Here is a 17,325-nt window from a genome sequence, read left to right on the forward strand (position 1 = left end):
AGAAGCACATAGTTTGCTACTCTTGATCTAGATACATCCGTTGTTTGAGTGTCAACTAAGTCCGTCCGCACGGAGGGAGTAAGGAGAATTTCTGCGCATGAGATAGTGAGCCGCAGAATATATTTTATTAATAGCGAGTCTGAAAATGCAGTTCAGAGATTTGACAAAGAACAACATGCAACATCCAGAAATTCTACTACAATCTTGAGCATACTGGAAACCTAGCTAACAGCTTGGCCATTTTTCCAACCATTTGCCAAGGCAGAGCCAGCCCAGTATGCAGGGGGTGCTGATTCTTAAGAATGCAGTATCACTGTTAGTACAGGCTGAAAGTAAATTCAAACCAGTTGGAGTTGGACTGGCTGACTCTGCAGGGCTTCACCATGACAAACCTAGTTTGCTTCGGAATACTTGAACCCATACTTCTTAAAATACTCTCGAAATCCATACACGCTCTGGTCATAGTTGAACTGCATGCACACAAGGAAATAGCATCACATCAGCTCAACCTGGAAACTATGAACCGAACCTCTATACAGCATTAGACTTGACAAGCAAGTGACTAATGAATGAATTGCTCATGCATGAATATTTTCAAAGGATGCTTCAGGGCATTGCTTACAGGTAGGACTTTTGCGGAGTATTTCGTGATGCTCGGATCCACGATCTTACCTGGGTTAGCAGCCTGAAAAAATGCAGAGCATGCTATTACCAGGATAAAATTGACAATAAAAGCACATTCATGTGTAGGTGCAGATAACACGATGAGCAAGTAAATAAGGAAGAAAGAAAGAAAGGAATTGAAACCAAATTCATTCTGGGGAAACGGTGCAGATGCCTAGCCATGAAATAATAATGGGAACACATTAACCACGGCTACGCAAGTAATAACTAGAAACGGTACCGACGCCATTCACGCTCAACAAAGAACAAACCGACCATACTTGAGCAAGTTAGCAGAGCAGATCCTTCTCCAGTACGGAAATGAGATGCAAATGAGAACACTAATCCCTGGTCTGACAAAGAACACGACAAATCTCTAGATTTGAGCCACATAATACACACATTTCCTGAAAACCTAGTCTACTCTCCCCCAAAAGAAGATAAGTGCTTCTCTGGTATACCAGGAATTAAATTGCGCAAATATTGGAGCAGTATAGTGTTGTAATCGTGGATGCAAATCAGACCGCAATGCAATATGTGCTTCACTCTTCCACTCTTACGAGGACCATGAGGGCACATAATACAGAAACTGTTCTCGAAATTTCCCTCAAAGTAGGGCATATGACTTCCAATGCTAAAGGTAACATGCAGAAAGAAGTTGGACCCTTTAACGATTCTCCAGCCATTAGCACACCTAAGGATTAAGAAACTTATAATTCTTTAGCCACAAAGATTAAGAAAAGAAATATAAGATCAAGAATCAAGATTGTTGACAAAAATGTAAGTGGCACATAATTCAAAGTAAAGAAGTGGCAACATGTGTTAACCGATGTAAGGTAAAGTAAACAATCATAACCTGTTCTGGGTTGTAAAATACTTCAAGAAATGGATACTCAGTCTTTTGCCTCGTGAGGCAAAACCCAGGATACTTTGGGCATTCCACCTGACAACATAGAACAAAATAATAATTCCTATCAGTTCGAGACTAAAGGCAAACAGGATGGCAGCAGTCGCAATTTGTATAGATGGCAAGCAAGAAGCCACAAATTTGAAGCATAGTGTATCATGATATTACCCAAGTTAAAAGCATCCAAATGAGAAGGAAATCAAAAGTGACAAGTCTGATTTGACAGGCAGCCAAGTAAACTATCCTGTGACTAATTGATCGTATCTTTGTACTTCATAATATCTACAATTGACAAAATAATAAAAGTACAACTATTTTTTAGAAAAGACAAGTGCAACTATTCACACATCTAATCTTCCCATAGAGCTGCTTCTCTTGCAGGTGAAAGAAAAGGATAGAAAAGATCATCAAAGATGCATTCGCAAAACAAAGAGCTTCCACACATGTGCCTGAAGCTCAACAGAAGACTGAAATTGGTGAACTTCATAATGCATGCTGAATTAGATTAATCTTGCGATCATCGCCAAAGGTAGTATTATGTTAGGTGTCTACAAATTAAATCAGATAGGACTAACTTCAAGGTTTTGAATTTTAACATGCAGTTAAGACAGCAAACCAACCTTTACAATGTTCCATAATAGCAAGCCATGATAATTTGAACAGAAAAAGCAGAGTGCATTGAAGTTTTCAAAATAACTCATCATCTTATAAGTGACCCGAAAATACTTATGAGATATTTTTTGAGGCGTAATAAGAGTAGTGGCTTACCCGAACAAACTTTATATGAGGATAAAATGTAGCAGCAGCTTCCTCTAGTACTTTGTCAAGATGCTGTGTATAAGTGCACCTACAAAAGCAATTTCATTACTGTTGTAAGCATGTGCAAAGCTATTGACATAGGACAACTTAACTATTCTTGTGTTTCTGAACAAAAAACATGAGACTAACATACTTAATGGTAAAGGCCACAACTACAGGCCGTCCTTCATGTAATAGCTGCACAAACTGACGCTCTGATGTGAACGGTATGATTCTTGATGGCCCTAGATCCTTAGGATATCCAGTGTAGTACCTTCAACAACAAGATGATTCAAACATAATAAAATAGTGATACAGCCAAAAAACGGGAAATGAGTTAAATTCTACTATTTGTAAAGCTGGGAGAGCGAACAATGCCTGCCAGACAGTGTGCAAACAATGACTTCCGGAGTTAGTGCAATCAACAAGCTACAGGTTTTATAACCGTCTTTAGAGCAATGATATTCATAAACAAAAACTGCTTGCACGCACTGGTGAATAAAGTCTCAAGGGAAGGTTTAGTTCGTTCATGCTGAAGACAAAAACAGAATTAGAGAGATATACAAAGGATGTAATGAGTTTGTTGCACACATCGCACTACATACCCTACATATCCGAAGATATTCTATCCACATATGTTACATCTTTTCTATATCTCAGTAACAGGATTAATCCAAAGCTGTCTTGTCAATAATAAATTAATTATACACTAAGAGAATGCCTACAAGTGGCAATAGAATTCATCTTGCCTAATTGAAATAGTCACGAACCACCATCTAAGATTAAGATGACATGTTCAACTTCTTCAACAATCTAAATAGTGTAAATGCATGAGCACTAACATTTTACTATTAGTTTTGCACTCTTCAGCATACCATCTATCACCAGTTGTACTGGAATACTTGGCATGCTAAAGAGACCATGTATCACTTCCAAAATGGGATTAATGAGATGAATGACGCCACTTTCGCTGTACTCGGTCTATGCAAGCATGCTATTTTCCAAAATAAAAAGGGTCAAATCACCTGAAGTGGAATCTATATGTTCTGCTGAAAAACATACAGGCCAAGATGTATGGAAATAGAACTAAAAGGTAGGATTGAGGGATGTGGAGGTTTTCCTCACTTGGATGTCGACCGAAGCTGGGAAACCATCCGATCGAAAAATGACGCGCCGGCCATCTCCGAGGCACACACAGCGCGAGTGGGCGAGGCGTGGCTGGGAACGTAGGGGTCTCAGCAGTGGCGGAGCTACAAACAAATTGCTGGGCGGACCAAGCTAAAGAACAAAAAAAAAGATCAAATTTTGGATCATTGGCATTAATCAGTACACCCCGAAAAGAATTGTAAGTTTCTTAATCCTTATGTGTGACATATGTAATACGTGGTCTTCTCTTCCTTATTATAGCTCGAACAATGACTGCAATTGCAGCAAGTGTGACAAAAACAGCAGCTCCCCTAACCATCCTTTTTCTTTTGTTCATCTTCTTGACCATCTACAATTGATGCATGCTATCAAAATTATTACACATCACCACATATTGCAAAGATGTACTGGACAAGAGCAATTTGAACAAAAAGATGTACTAGACAGCAGCAATATGAGCCAAAAAAAAAGAAGTACTGGACAGCAGCATATACAAGGGGAGAGGAAGAGGGATTTGTACCTTGAAGAGAGATGGGTGTGCCGCCGCGCCGGAGTAGCACCTAGACCCCTGCCTTCTTCCCCTTGTATCCTGTAGATCGAGAGAGGATGAGATGAATAAGCCGTCCACGCAGATCCATGGAAGAGAGGGCTGGTGGCGCAGGAGAGGCAGCAAGAAAGGGAGGGAGGAAGAGGGCCGATGTGGAGCGAGGGAGAGGGTCGGCTGTGCAGCAGATGGAGCAAGGGAGGGGCCCGCGGCGCGCACGAGCTGAAGCTAGGGAGAGGGCCGGCGGCGCAGCAGAGAGGGAGGAAGAGGGCCGGCGGCGCACCTGAGTGGGAGGAAGGAGAAGATCCAGCGGCGCAGGAGAGGAGCAGCGATACGGGCGTGGGACCCGAAATAGGAGTATTCGTTTCAAAAATCACTCCCACCTTTATAGATGAGTAGTGCTACGCGAACGACGAAACAGTTATTGACTTTTCTTGCGAGTGAATATAGCTATTGACTAGTACAAACATCATTACTATACAAAAATAATTAGTACAAACATCATTCTTTTGTTCTATATCTCACATGTATATAAGTATTTAACAAAAAATTACCACAATTCGTGAAATTGTGTCTATAAACTACCACTTTACAAATTTGTACCGAAACTATCATTTTCTCACTAATCCTTGACTAAAAACTACCAAGTCTGAAAAGAGCCAATTCGACTCATTTAAATTTGATTATGACAGAGTTGGCCCACACGTCAGTGTCTATCTTCTTGCTCTTCCTATATCTCCCTAAAAAGGCAATCTAGTCCCTTTAAATTTCATAAAAAAAGCAATCGGATCCTTGTTAATTTCAAAAAAAAGCAATCGAGTCCCTTTACGTCGGTCGTGTTTGGAAGGGGCCATAGCACGCATCCGAGCTCATTCATGGCGCTCTCCGTGGTGGACATGGCCACCATCGTCGAGCAGCGCCTCGAGGCCCGTGCTCTAGCGCCGGCCGCGGCCAGCCACTGCTGATGTCCGCTCTTTCGCTGGCTGCGCTTTGCTCCTTGCTGCTGGTGCTCTCAGGCGGGCGACGACTGTTGCCTCCACTGTTGTGATAAATGACGTTGTCAGAGGTAGAATACAGCTATTGACTTTTCTTGCGAGTGAATATAGCTATTGACTAGTACAAACATCATTACCATGCAAAAACAATTAGTACAAACATCATTCTTTTGTTCTATACCTCACATGTATATGAGTATTTAACAAAAAATTACCACAAATTGTGAAACTGTGTCTATAAACTACCACTGTATAAATTTGTACCGAAAACTATCATTTTCTCAATAATCCTTGACTAAAAACTACCAGGTCTGAAAAGAGCCAATTCGACTCGTTTAAACTTGATTATGACAGAGTTGGCCCACACGTCAGTGTCTATCTTCTTGCTCCTCCTATATCTCCCTAAAAAGGCAATCTAGTCCCTTTAAATTTCATAAAAAAAGCAATTGGATCCTTGTTAATTTCAAAAAAAAGCAATCGAGTCCCTTTACGTCGGTCGTGTTTGGAAGCGGCCATGGCACGCATCCGAGCTCATTCATGGCGCTCTCCGTGGTGGACATGGCCACCGAGCAGCGCCTCGAGGCCCGTGCTCTAGTGCCGGCCGCGGCCAGCCACTGCTGATGTCCGCTCTTTCGTTGGCTGCGCTTTGCTCCTTGCTGCTGGTGCTCTCAGGCGGGCGACGACTGTTGCCTCCACTGTTGCGATAAATGACGTTGTCAGCGGTAGAATACAGCTATTGACTTTTCTTGCGAGTGAATATAGCTATTGACTAGTACAAACATCATTACCATGCAAAAACAATTAGTACAAACATCATTCTTTTGTTCTATACCTCACATGTATATGAGTATTTAACAAAAAATTACCACAATTCGTGAAATTGTGTCTATAAACTACCACTTTACAAATTTGTACCGAAAACTATCATTTTCTCACTAATCCTTGACTAAAAACTACCAAGTCTGAAAAGAGCCAATTCGACTCATTTAAACTTGATTATGACAGAGTTGGCCCACACGTCAGTGTCTATCTTCTTGGTCCTCCTATATCTCCCTAAAAAGGCAATCTAGTCCCTTTAAATTTCGTAAAAAAAGCAATCGGATCCTTGTTAATTTCAAAAAAAAGCAATCGAGTCCCTTTACGTCGGTCGTGTTTGGAAGCGGCCATAGCACGCATCCGAGCTCATTCATGGCGCTCTCCGTGGTGGACATGGCCACCATCGTCGAGTAGCGCCTCGAGGCCCGTGCTCTAGCGCCGGCCGTGGCCAGCCACTGCTGATGTCCGCTCTTTCGCTAGCTGCGCTTTGCTCCTTGCTGCTGGTGCTCTCAGGCGGGCGACGACTGTTGCCTCCACTGTTGCGATAAATGACGTTGTCAGAGGTAGAATACAGCTATTGACTTTTCTTGCGAGTGAATATAGCTATTAACTAGTACAAACATCATTACCATGCAAAAACAATTAGTACAAACATCATTCTTTTGTTCTATACCTCACATGTATATGAGTATTTAACAAAAAATTATCACAATTCGTGAAATTGTGTCTATAAACTACCACTTTACAAATTTGTACCGAAAACTATCATTTTCTCAATAATCCTTGACTAAAAACTACCAAGTCTGAAAAGAGCCAATTCGACTCGTTTAAACATGATTATGACAGAGTTGGCCCACACGTCAGTGTCTATCTTCTTGGTCCTCCTATATCTCCCTAAAAAGGCAATCTAGTCCCTTTAAATTTCGTAAAAAAAGCAATCAGATCCTTGTTAATTTCAAAAAAAAGCAATCGAGTCCCTTTACGTCGGTCGTGTTTGGAAGCGGCCATAGCACGCATCCGAGCTCATTCATGGCGCTCTCCGTGGTGGACATGGCCACCATCATCGAGCAGCGCCTCGAGGCCCGTGCTCTAGCGCCGGCCGCGGCCAGCCACTGCTGATGTCCGCTCTTTCGCTGGCTGCGCTTTGCTCCTTGCTGCTGGTGCTCTCAGGCTGGCGACGGCTGTTGCCTCCACTGTTGCGATAAATGACGTTGTCAGAGGTAGAATACAACTATTGACTTTTCTTGCGAGTGAATATAGCTATTGACTAGTACAAACATCATTACCATGCAAAAACAATTAGTACAAACATCATTCTTTTGTTCTATACCTCACATGTATATGAGTATTTAACAAAAAATTACCACAATTCGTGAAATTGTGTCTATAAACTACCACTTTACAAATTTGTACCGAAAACTATCATTTTCTCACTAATTCTTGACTAAAAACTACCAGGTCTGAAAAGAGCCAATTCGACTCGTTTAAACTTGATTATGACAGAGTTGGCCCACACGTCAGTGTCTATCTTCTTGGTCCTCCTATATCTCCCTAAAAAGGCAATCTAGTCCCTTTAAATTTCGTAAAAAAAGCAATCGGATCCTTGTTAATTTCAAAAAAAAAGCAATCGAGTCCCTTTACGTCGGTCGTGTTTGGAAGCGGCCATAGCACGCATCCGAGCTCATTCATGGCGCTCTCCGTGGTGGATATGGCCACCATCGTCGAGCAGCGCCTCGAGGCCCGTGCTCTAGCGCCGGCCGCGGCCAGCCACTGCTGATGTCCGCTCTTTCACTGGCTGCGCTTTGCTCCTTGCTGCTGGTGCTCTCAGGCGGGCGACGACTGTTGCCTCCACTGTTGCGATAAATGACGTTGTCAGAGGTAGAATACAGCTATTGACTTTTCTTGCGAGTGAATATAGCTATTGACTAGTACAAACATCATTACCATGCAAAAACAATTAGTACAAACATCATTCTTTTGTTCTATACCTCACATGTATATGAGTATTTAATAAACTACCACTTTACAAATTTGTACCGAAAACTATCATTTTCTCACTAATTCTTGACTAAAAACTACCAGGTCTGAAAAGAGCCAATTCGACTCGTTTAAACTTGATTATGACAGAGTTGGCCCACACGTCAGTGTCTATCTTCTTGGTCCTCCTACATCTCCTTAAAAAGGCAATCTAGTCCCTTTAAATTTCGTAAAAAAAGCAATCGGATCCTTGTTAATTTCAAAAAAAAAGCAATCGAGTCCCTTTACGTCAGTCGTGTTTGGAAGCGGCCATAGCACACATCCGAGCTCATTCATGGCGCTCTCCGTGGTGGATATGGCCACCATCGTCGAGCAGCGCCTCGAGGCCCGTGCTCTAGCGCCGGCCGCGGCCAGCCACTGCTGATGTCCGCTCTTTCACTGGCTGCGCTTTGCTCCTTGCTGCTGGTGCTCTCAGACGGGCGACGACTGTTGCCTCCACTGTTGCTCCTTGGGCGGGCGGAGCTAGCTAGCTTCCATGCACCGCGGGCAACTCATGGATGGACACAGCCAGAGCTAGCTAGCTCCTGTGCGTACCGCGGCTACCCGGAGCTAGTTAGCTCACGGACGCACCACGAGCTAAGCCACCGTCGATGCATGCCGCCGCTTGTTGTCGCTGCTACTTGCGGCCGCCGCTGTTATTTGCGTTCCTTGAGGCCTTTCTTTGATCGAGTGACATATAAAGAACTCATAGGACACAGTTATACCCCCTGCGTGTCGTGTTTGCTCGACCGGCATGGATACAGATCCAAAGACTAATCATGCGTTTCTTCCAACATAAAAGTGTTACCTACAACCGTGTCATTGTTGCATTATACTATGACTAGAACAATGCCTGTGCGTTGTGCGGGCAGAAGACGAGAAATTCCACGATCATGTTACATGAGCACTAATGTTCCTCTCATATCCCATCTTTTCATTGACCACTGTGCTTCATTCCATAGCAGACTTAAATTTAATGACCAAATGTTTTTCTATGACCAATTGATCCAACATGGGTAGTTTTGTTGCAAAGTAAAGTCATCGAAGATGATTTAAGCTTAAGATTAGAACTTAATTGCATTGGACAGAAAGGGTTTTAGGATCTTGTGCCCAGTGGGAGCTGCCATTGCCAATGCAACCTCCTCAATGTAGGCATGAAGTGGAGTCAAAAAAGATGCTCGATGCAGGTACTCGCGTCCTTCGGAACATGGCCGATGTGAAAAAATATTATCCGAGATAAGGTATATGATTTTGGGTGACTAACATGTGAGGCAGTTTGTTGTGCGGCACACATGTCACAAACCACAAATTCAGTTGATTAAGTTAGAGGATCTCAACCTCACCGGTACTGCCTGGAACCGGATCCTCTAACATTGAGAAGAAAAGTTAGAGAAGCTACAGTACCCTAACTTTCCTTCTTTCTATCCACATGATTAAGGTTAAAATGATTTAAATTAATTTCCAAATCGATGATCTACTGCGTATATTTATAGTAATTACATACAAACAAATTGATGGTGAAATAAAATTATTTTAAAATATTTATATCTACAGTAAATATCAACACTAAACAACCTCCTAACTATCTACTAACCGTCCCTAACTTTCCTTCTTCATTTTACACTAGACTAGCACTGTAGCACGGTGACTTTCCTTCGCTATGTTAGAGGATCCGGTTCCGTACTGCCTTGCCTAGTCACCGGCAGCTAGGTAGGAAATGGTTTTTCGAGGCCTATTTCTACTGGATTAAGCCAAAATTTTGTTATAAGAGCTAAATAGAAAATGTGAATTATTTCCTAAATATAAAAATTCATTTTTTTAGATAAGATAAAAATGAATTATTTGGGGAGCAAAGTTATGAATAAACCGCCCAATGGAGGAAAATGCACTTCCTCGTCTCATCCGTATGCACGCCGTGACGCCGCCACCGTCACACCACACACCATTCTCTCTCTCTTTCTCTTTCGGCCACGGGCGGCGGCTGCCGCCAGACGCGACTGCGCCGTCGCCGCGGCCTCCGGTTCCCCTTGCCATTGCTGGTTCTGCCCCTCCTTCGCGGCCCCAATCGAAATCGACAAGATCGCGCGGCACCAACGGAGAGGAAGGACAAGCCGCCGTCGGTGTCGTGTTTATCTGCTCGTCGTCGGCCACGGACTTTCCAAGGTAGGAGAAGATGGGGCACGTATTGTGCCTCCTCCAACTCCTTCCGATATGCTGATCTCAAGAGGAATAAGAGCACAGCAGGCATTACATTTTCCTGCTAATTTTTTTCCATGGGATATACGCCTAATATGTGTGCTTCTGTTTCTGCAGGTCTCGTGCCTCGATTTGATTTCCTACTACATGAGGAAGTGTACAGCCGTGATTGCTGCGTGTGTTTGCACATTTCCAATGGATTGATTGGTAGGTGCTAGTGCTCCTTTGCACATTACAATTTCTTTTTTCTGAACTGCTGTACTTCTGTTGTTAATTAGTTCCACGGTCAGGTTTTGATCTCAGGAATGAAAATTGGGTGACTGGATTTTATATGCACGTATCCTAACCTAGAAGCAGAGGAACTGAGGAACTTCTAGCACCTTAAACACCTTGCAGGTCACCCATGGAGGTGGCCAAATCACCAACTCCATTATTAACTTTCTGAACAATACTGGCTTTTCCACCAGCAAACAACACAAGCTACCAAATGCACGCCAACATACAGCTGAAACCAATTTCGATTCTTCCTGGGGTGCTAATGCCAACCCGGCAATCAGAAGATGCAGACAGATCGTGGATCGCACATGCTTAAATCTGCATAAACCTCTGCTTCAAGTACCTAAGGCAGGCATTAGTGCAACAGCTACTCAGCTGATCTGAAGCAACAGATGCCTGCATTACATTTACAGGTAACTGTATCTTCACACCCACCAATTCATCTTCGAGTTGCAGAACCCAATCAAAACATACTGAAATCACACTTTACATTAATAAGAAGTCAAATGTGTGCACAAACATTGCACTTATTACGTGAATACATATGATGTTCGATACAGAGGAAAGCCACACAAATTCAAATCCAAGCATAGATACGACCATGTATGCCCAGTCAGAGTCACAAGGCATCCATGTGGAGAAAGTAAACACACATACTTAGTTGTACAGCAGCAAGAAATTAACATACAAGCAGAACAGATTGCAATCCACACTAGCACATGCAAACCACACTATGGGATCAAAGGAGAAGAGGCCCTTCCAGCGTCGAACCTGTTTCTTTCCAGCAGAAAGAGAATCTTGCAGCATCATCATCGTCCTCTTGTTCATCTCCTTTTGCTCAGCCTTAAAGTTTCTGGCCCATAAATTTAAGGCTAAGCTTGTTTTTATGCTTTTTGATGCCCTCTCTCACCTCATCGGGGACTTGGCCACCGTTGAACTCAAGCTCCTTCAAACTGGGAAGTTTGTGGATACCAAAGAGGGACGTGAAAGATGACCAGACAATCTTCTCGAGCCTAGGAGCAGATCCACTGGTGAAGACGATCCTGGTGATGGCCGAGCAGTCAACAACAAGAAGGTTGAGCCATAAGAACTCATCTTTTAATGTAATCTCGTTCTGTATTCCACCAAAAGACTCGTTCAAGAGCACGAGACATCGTAGATTTGGTTTCTTGGCGAGTTTTTGTAGAGCGTCTTGCTCTAGCAATGTACCACGAAGAGTCAGCTTGGCTATTTGTGAGACATTGCCAAATGATGATAGTAGCCTTCCGCAGAAGCTGTCATTCAACTCAAGCTCTTTCAAGTTTGGAAGCCTGTCAACTCCAGAAATAGAACCTTTGCTGAAAGACAAAACCATCTTCTCGAGCTCACATGCTGCTCCATGCTCAAAAGTGATAGTCAAGTCTGAGTCCTCAACAAGAAGGTACTTGAGGCATCTGAATTCACCCTTCTTGAAGTTGAGCACGGGCTCGATGCATGTAATATGCTGGAGCCTGACACACCGTAACTTTGGCAGCTCAGCAAGGACTTTCAGATCATCTTGGCTCAGCAGGGTGCTCCTAAGAGTTACCTTGGCAAGTTTGTTGTTGTCACCTTTTATGAACAATGGATTTAGACTGATTCCCCTGATGCTTAGACTCTCAAGCATCTTGGGTTGGTTTTCTAAGAGAGAGCCAATGCCATTTGGTAACTCTGCACTGGAAGGAGTACCCTCGCATGGTGTGGCTACCAGCACACTAGCAGTGATTGTCAGAGAACGGAGGGACTCATGGAGGTCATGATTGTCTGAAGCAAATTCCTGAGGTGGCTATCCTTATCATCAATAACCACACCTAGCTTCCTCAGCTGCCATAGCTTTCCAATATCTTTTAAATCATGACTATGCTTGGCCTGGACATTAGATAGGACCTCCATGTTTACCATTTTGCCAATCCTACGAGGAACCCGACCACTAGAGCCAAACTTGCTTGCATTCAGATCAATGTGACCAGCAAGCAGACGCTTCAGCTTCAATAGCAGGATATTTGCTGTTGCATGTGGAGGCACATTGGTTTCTCGGATATCCAATACCTCTAGCTCACGGAGGTTGTTGATTTCACTAGGTAGCTCGGTAATATCTGTTCTCCTGAGGCTTAGATACTTGAGAAGTAACATCTTGTTGCAGATGTCCTTGAAGTACTGCCGGTTCTTCCCAAAGCACTGACAACCTTCTAGATCGAGCACCTTGAGCAGGGATACTCGAGATGATTCAGAGAGCCCCTGGAAGAATTTATCAATTCTATCAGAGCCACGGAGCTGGAGATCGTTGAAAATGGAGAAGTGGCGAGCCAAGTGATGTGACAGCCGTGTCTCCACGATGTGTTGTTTTCTGGCGATGGTGGTAATGAATCCATGAAAAAGATCACCTACGACACAGCTCTTGACATTTCCTGCAGCACCAATATCAGCAGGATCAATGAGGCACCGGTCAATGAGTGTGTCAAAACATCGGTTGGCCTGACGCACAGAACTGAGCCAATCTTCATTGGATGTCAGCCCTTCTGCAATCCACCGTCCAATCAAGGTTGACCGCCTGATCTTGTGTCCCATAGAGAAGATAGCTAGGTACAGTAGGCAGGACTTGTATTCTTTAGGCAGATCGTTGTAAGAGAACTTGAACATCACCTTAGTGATGCTGTTGAATGATTTTGGCAAAGCCTGCAAGGTGCTGTGCAGCTTGAGTAACTCCTCATTGCTCCTGTTGGGGTTAGCATACAAAGCATGAGTGAAGATCTTCATGCAGAATTCATGTGGCTCACACTCGGACAAGATATCATGAAAAATTTGGGGGTTGTAGTTGTCTTTATTCTTCTGCTGGCTAGTAAGCTGGAGCACTGTATCATGGTAGAGGCCAGCAAGAGAATAGTCTATAGCTATAGGTTCCCACCGTGGATAGCAATATTCTCTAGCCAGATGGACGTCATTTGTGGTGGTGACCATCATTAAATCGGCGCTGCAGTTTAGCAGGCTCAAAGCATTTCTGGTACCCTCCCATGTGGAAATATCCATCAGCTCATCAACTCTGAGGATAAACAGGGGACATTCATAACAATTCCTGTCCGAAATATATTCCAAGTTATGTTTAATCTCGTCCACGAGACCTTTGATCTTGAGCTGCTCTTTGAACTCCTGCTTTAATTTCTCCATCATCTGACCGAATTTTTCAGAAACAGTTTCTGGGTTTTGATCCGGAACACTACCAGATTCAGCTGTCCCTTCACTCTTGTCATACTCGCCTTTCTGCAGCTCCTGTAAGGTGCCTTCCTTTGCATTGTGGATCATTGTTTGATTTGATCCTCACCCAATTCAGCAGTTGTGGTCTTTGTAGCTTGCTTGTCCGCTGTTGTGGTCTTTGTAGCTTGCTTGTCCGACCATGTGTCTTGAGCCTGCAGGGGCTTGCTGCTGGAGCAGCCCTTGGAGAACAGCTTCCACAGGATGTGTGCATATTGTACCTCATCGAGGTGAATCCATGTCGTCTGCTGACTTCCCATTTCCCCTCCTCCTCCTCCGACCCCCTCCTCCATATGCTCCTTAAGCTTCTTGACGATGATGTTATTGTTGATGTTGTCCCAGTCTGGTAACATTTGCATGTCATTGTTCGTCCCTTGGTCTTGTTGAGAAGCAGCAACAGCTGCCTGGAGCAGCAGCTGAAGGAGTACGTCTAGGTGCAGCTGGTGAAACTCACCCTGCAGCTGTGGTAGTTTGTCGCCCCTCTGTAGTCGACCTTGAATATCACTTTTGATTTTGTCAAGCTTTTCATAAATCTTCATCTTTTTGATCTTCTCCTTGATTTTGAGAAGAGCAAGTGCCCTCTTCTTTTCACTGTGAATTTGATTGTAAATTTGGAATCTTCTTACATGAATATCCAAAGGGTCAAGATACTTCTTCCCCACTCTGCCTTTTGTGCTTTGCCTGAGCTCGTGCAGAATGTAGAAGAGAACTTCCTTGAGTTGTAGCCGCGTAAACTTTGGGTGCACGGCCGGGATGTCAACCAAGACAAAGCGATCGTAGCCGTTCTCCACCGGCAAAACCGAGGGATGAGAGTCAAGGTCTGAATCCGACGAAAAAACCAAATATTCTTGTATGAGAGCCAGAAGGTCCTGATAAGTGTTCGGTGCCACAAGGACGACGGACAAAGTCTCGCCGGCTTCTGTAGGAGTTTCATCTACCCAATCACGTAGCTTTGCCTTGACGTAGTCGTCCAATGTGCGAGGCTCAATGAAGGCTCTCCGACGGCTAGAATGATTGCCGGTCGTGAGTGCCCCCACGAGTTGATCGTCAACGTCTTCTTCACTGTCGTCGTCCCCAGCAGCATAGCCACCAGGTGCAGCAGTCCCCGTGGACAACGATGCCGCCGCCGCTAGCCCATCCGTCGGAGGTGATTGCCCCTCCCCTGACTTGGCTGGGACCTCCACGCCGTACCTCAACCGCCGCTCGCCAACGTCACGTGCCCGTTCCTTGAGCTGGCGCAGCTGCTCGGCCGCGCGGTGCCGTGCAGCCAGCTTGTGCAGTAACCAGGTTACCCACCAGAGGTAGCCTCGGAGGCCGCCTCTCGCACGGTGGATATCGGGGTTCCTCCGATACAGATAGAGGTCGATGCAGTTGTTGCAGTCTTGGGCGAGCAGCCGCACCTGGTTCATCCAGGTGCGCACCTGATCGTCATGCTCGCCACCGGAGGGGGCCGACCTGGCCAGGTGCGCCAGGAAGCTCTTCATGCTCTCCATCTCTTCCTTGATAAACTGCACGTCGTCCCGGACGCCACCCAGTAGCAGCGCCTCGCTGCGGATGACGACCAGAAGTGAGCTCACGGCGCCCGTCGCGAGCTCAGCCATGGCTCCGTCTCCTTACGCCGGCCGGGTGCCTGGCTGGTGGTTTGTATTCTGGTTGAATTGTTCTCGCCGGGGGAGTCTAGGGCTAGCTGAGCTGGGTGGTGACTATGACGCACACATGGGAGTACCTCTCCAGAATGTTTGATATTTTCTCATGGGAGAACCACAAAATATCTTGACTTGCCGAACGGCGTCGTCAAGGGCGTTCACATGCTGTGCACTCACACACTGGTTGGTTGCGTTTACTGCCTCAACTGTCCAAGGTACCCCATGCACTAGATGCCGGAAATGCTGTCGGTGGATAGAGAAATTGATGGGGTATGCAATGATCCGGGATCGGCTCATGATGATCAAAGCTGTATAGTTGAGTAGGGTCGGTAGATGGAGAAATAGATGGCGGTGTGCAATGATCTGGGATCCGGCTCATGACGATCAAATGCTAGTAGTACGGATGCCGGTGGATAGAGTGACTGATGAGTGTGCCACCACTACATGACCTTTGTTTAAACTTACTCCGTTCCAAAATACTACCTCCATATCAAAATATTAGATGTTTTTGTAGACTTTTTAGCCTACGAAAACGTCTTATATTTTGGTATAGAGGTAGTAGACGTTATGAGTTCAAATTTAAACTAAAACCACACCACTCATTTTGAAACGAAGGGTTTAATTACTCACTCTTTTCTTTTTATTCCGCATATCAAGTTTGTCTTAAGTCAAAATTTATAAACTTCAACCAGATTTATATTAAAAATATCAACATCTACATTATCAAATATATGGAATATGAAAATATATTCCATCATAAATCTATATTGATTTGGTATTGTGAATTTTGATATTTTTTCTATATAAACAAGTTTAACTTAAGACAAAGCTAATACCGTGTGGCGTGTTTTGTCTGTGACCAGGCAACCCACTCTTGAAGACAATTGCAATCAAGATCATCCGTGCGTGTGGCATGTTTTGTCTGAGACAAAGCCAATTCCGTTGGCGCTGTAGCACATGAAGGTTCGCCATGGCAACTGGTGTTGTTAAAAAATGTTCCGCCAGGGTAAGTGGCACCCCCCATTGCCGCGCCTATCATGTACTCTCTTCGTTCCTAAATATAAGTCTTTTTAGACATTTTAAATAGACTACAACATACGGATGTATGTAGACATATTTTAGAGTGTAGATTTATTCATTTTGCTTCGTATGTAGTCATTTGTTGGAATCTCTAAAAAGACTTATATTTGAAAACGGAGGGAGTACGTGTCATTGTGCTCTGCTGGCATATCACGTACATATGGCGATGCGTGGACCCGGTGAGATGTGCCAATGATATGGCGGCCTAATTGTCAGATGACACGCCGATCTTGACAGGCGGCATCTCCGGTTTATGCGCCGGTACGGTGGCTGGTGCCTGCTTTAGAACGCACCAAACTATGGGACTTGAAATTACTGCAGTTGGGAAATTTTCAAACGAATAATTTCAATGAAATCTTTCCTAACATGTACAGCTGAAACCAAAATCAAAATAAAATTTGACGTGTTTTCAGAACGAACAAGATACGGAAAAGAGAAGGGGAAGTTAGGGATTCTCGAGAAGGGAGGAGCTGTGGTGGCCCCCGTCCGGAGACAAAAGAGCTTGTAGCTTTGGTCATCTCTAATAGAACAGATCATGTATAATAGTGCTGCTGCCTAAAGATTATTTTTAGGGCATTTGGGCCTAAAAATGGTGCTTCAACAGCTGCCCTATCTCTATACTGTGCTGTAATTTTTTTGCGAACCCCAAATGTTCCCAATGTTTTTCCTCTTGTGCTGCAAATTTGCAGCGGTGTCGCAAAACAAATCCCGCAGCACGCGTAGCCCAATTGCCAGCCAGAAACTTCAGGCATGCGACCGCCGCCAGCTCAATCTCGGTTGCCAACATCACTGCCGCCGGTCTGCCCCTTACTCCGCCACTCGACCCCTCAGCTCCAGACCATGATGGCCGCAGGAGTGCTGCTACTGGCCGGTGAGGTCAGGTAGCAGCTGTCGTTGCTGACCACACAACCAAGCCAAGCCGCCGCTGCTTCGGGCGGCGTCAACGGAGCAGCATTGCCCTTTTTGCCGCAAGCT

The 17,325-nt window shown here is 44.5% G+C and overlaps 1 protein-coding gene, 1 long non-coding RNA gene and 1 pseudogene across 4 annotated transcripts; 1 reads left to right on the plus strand and 2 right to left on the minus strand.

Annotated features, from left to right (window-relative positions):
• Positions 1-106: 106 nt before the first annotated feature.
• LOC125528109 lies at positions 107-4,432 on the minus strand. 3 transcript variants are annotated; one of them, XM_048692623.1, is made up of 9 exons: positions 4,342-4,432; positions 4,035-4,103; positions 3,752-3,863; positions 3,494-3,646; positions 2,523-2,642; positions 2,339-2,417; positions 1,520-1,606; positions 623-685; positions 107-470 (listed from the first exon to the last, which is right to left on the minus strand). In XM_048692623.1, exons 4-9 carry the CDS (start codon positions 3,547-3,549, stop codon positions 393-395), a joined length of 483 nt encoding a protein of 160 aa, XP_048548580.1. In that variant the 5' UTR covers positions 3,550-3,646; positions 3,752-3,863; positions 4,035-4,103; positions 4,342-4,432; the 3' UTR covers positions 107-392. The 3 variants fall into 3 exon arrangements, with proteins under 3 accessions (XP_048548580.1, XP_048548586.1, XP_048548592.1); XM_048692629.1 differs by lacking the exon at positions 3,752-3,863; XM_048692635.1 differs by lacking the exons at positions 3,752-3,863; positions 4,342-4,432 and having other exon boundaries at positions 4,035-4,335.
• Positions 4,433-9,819: 5,387 nt separating this feature from the next.
• On the plus strand, positions 9,820-16,367 carry LOC125528142. Its single transcript, XR_007292329.1, has 3 exons — positions 9,820-10,048; positions 10,199-10,288; positions 16,134-16,367. It is a non-coding gene; the product is annotated as an uncharacterized LOC125528142 (long non-coding RNA).
• On the minus strand, positions 10,996-15,348 carry LOC125528132 (annotated as a pseudogene).
• Positions 16,368-17,325: the final 958 nt, after the last annotated feature.

This window comes from Triticum urartu, chromosome 1 (assembly GCF_003073215.2).
Source record: "Triticum urartu cultivar G1812 chromosome 1, Tu2.1, whole genome shotgun sequence".
NCBI lineage: Eukaryota > Viridiplantae > Streptophyta > Magnoliopsida > Poales > Poaceae > Triticum > Triticum urartu.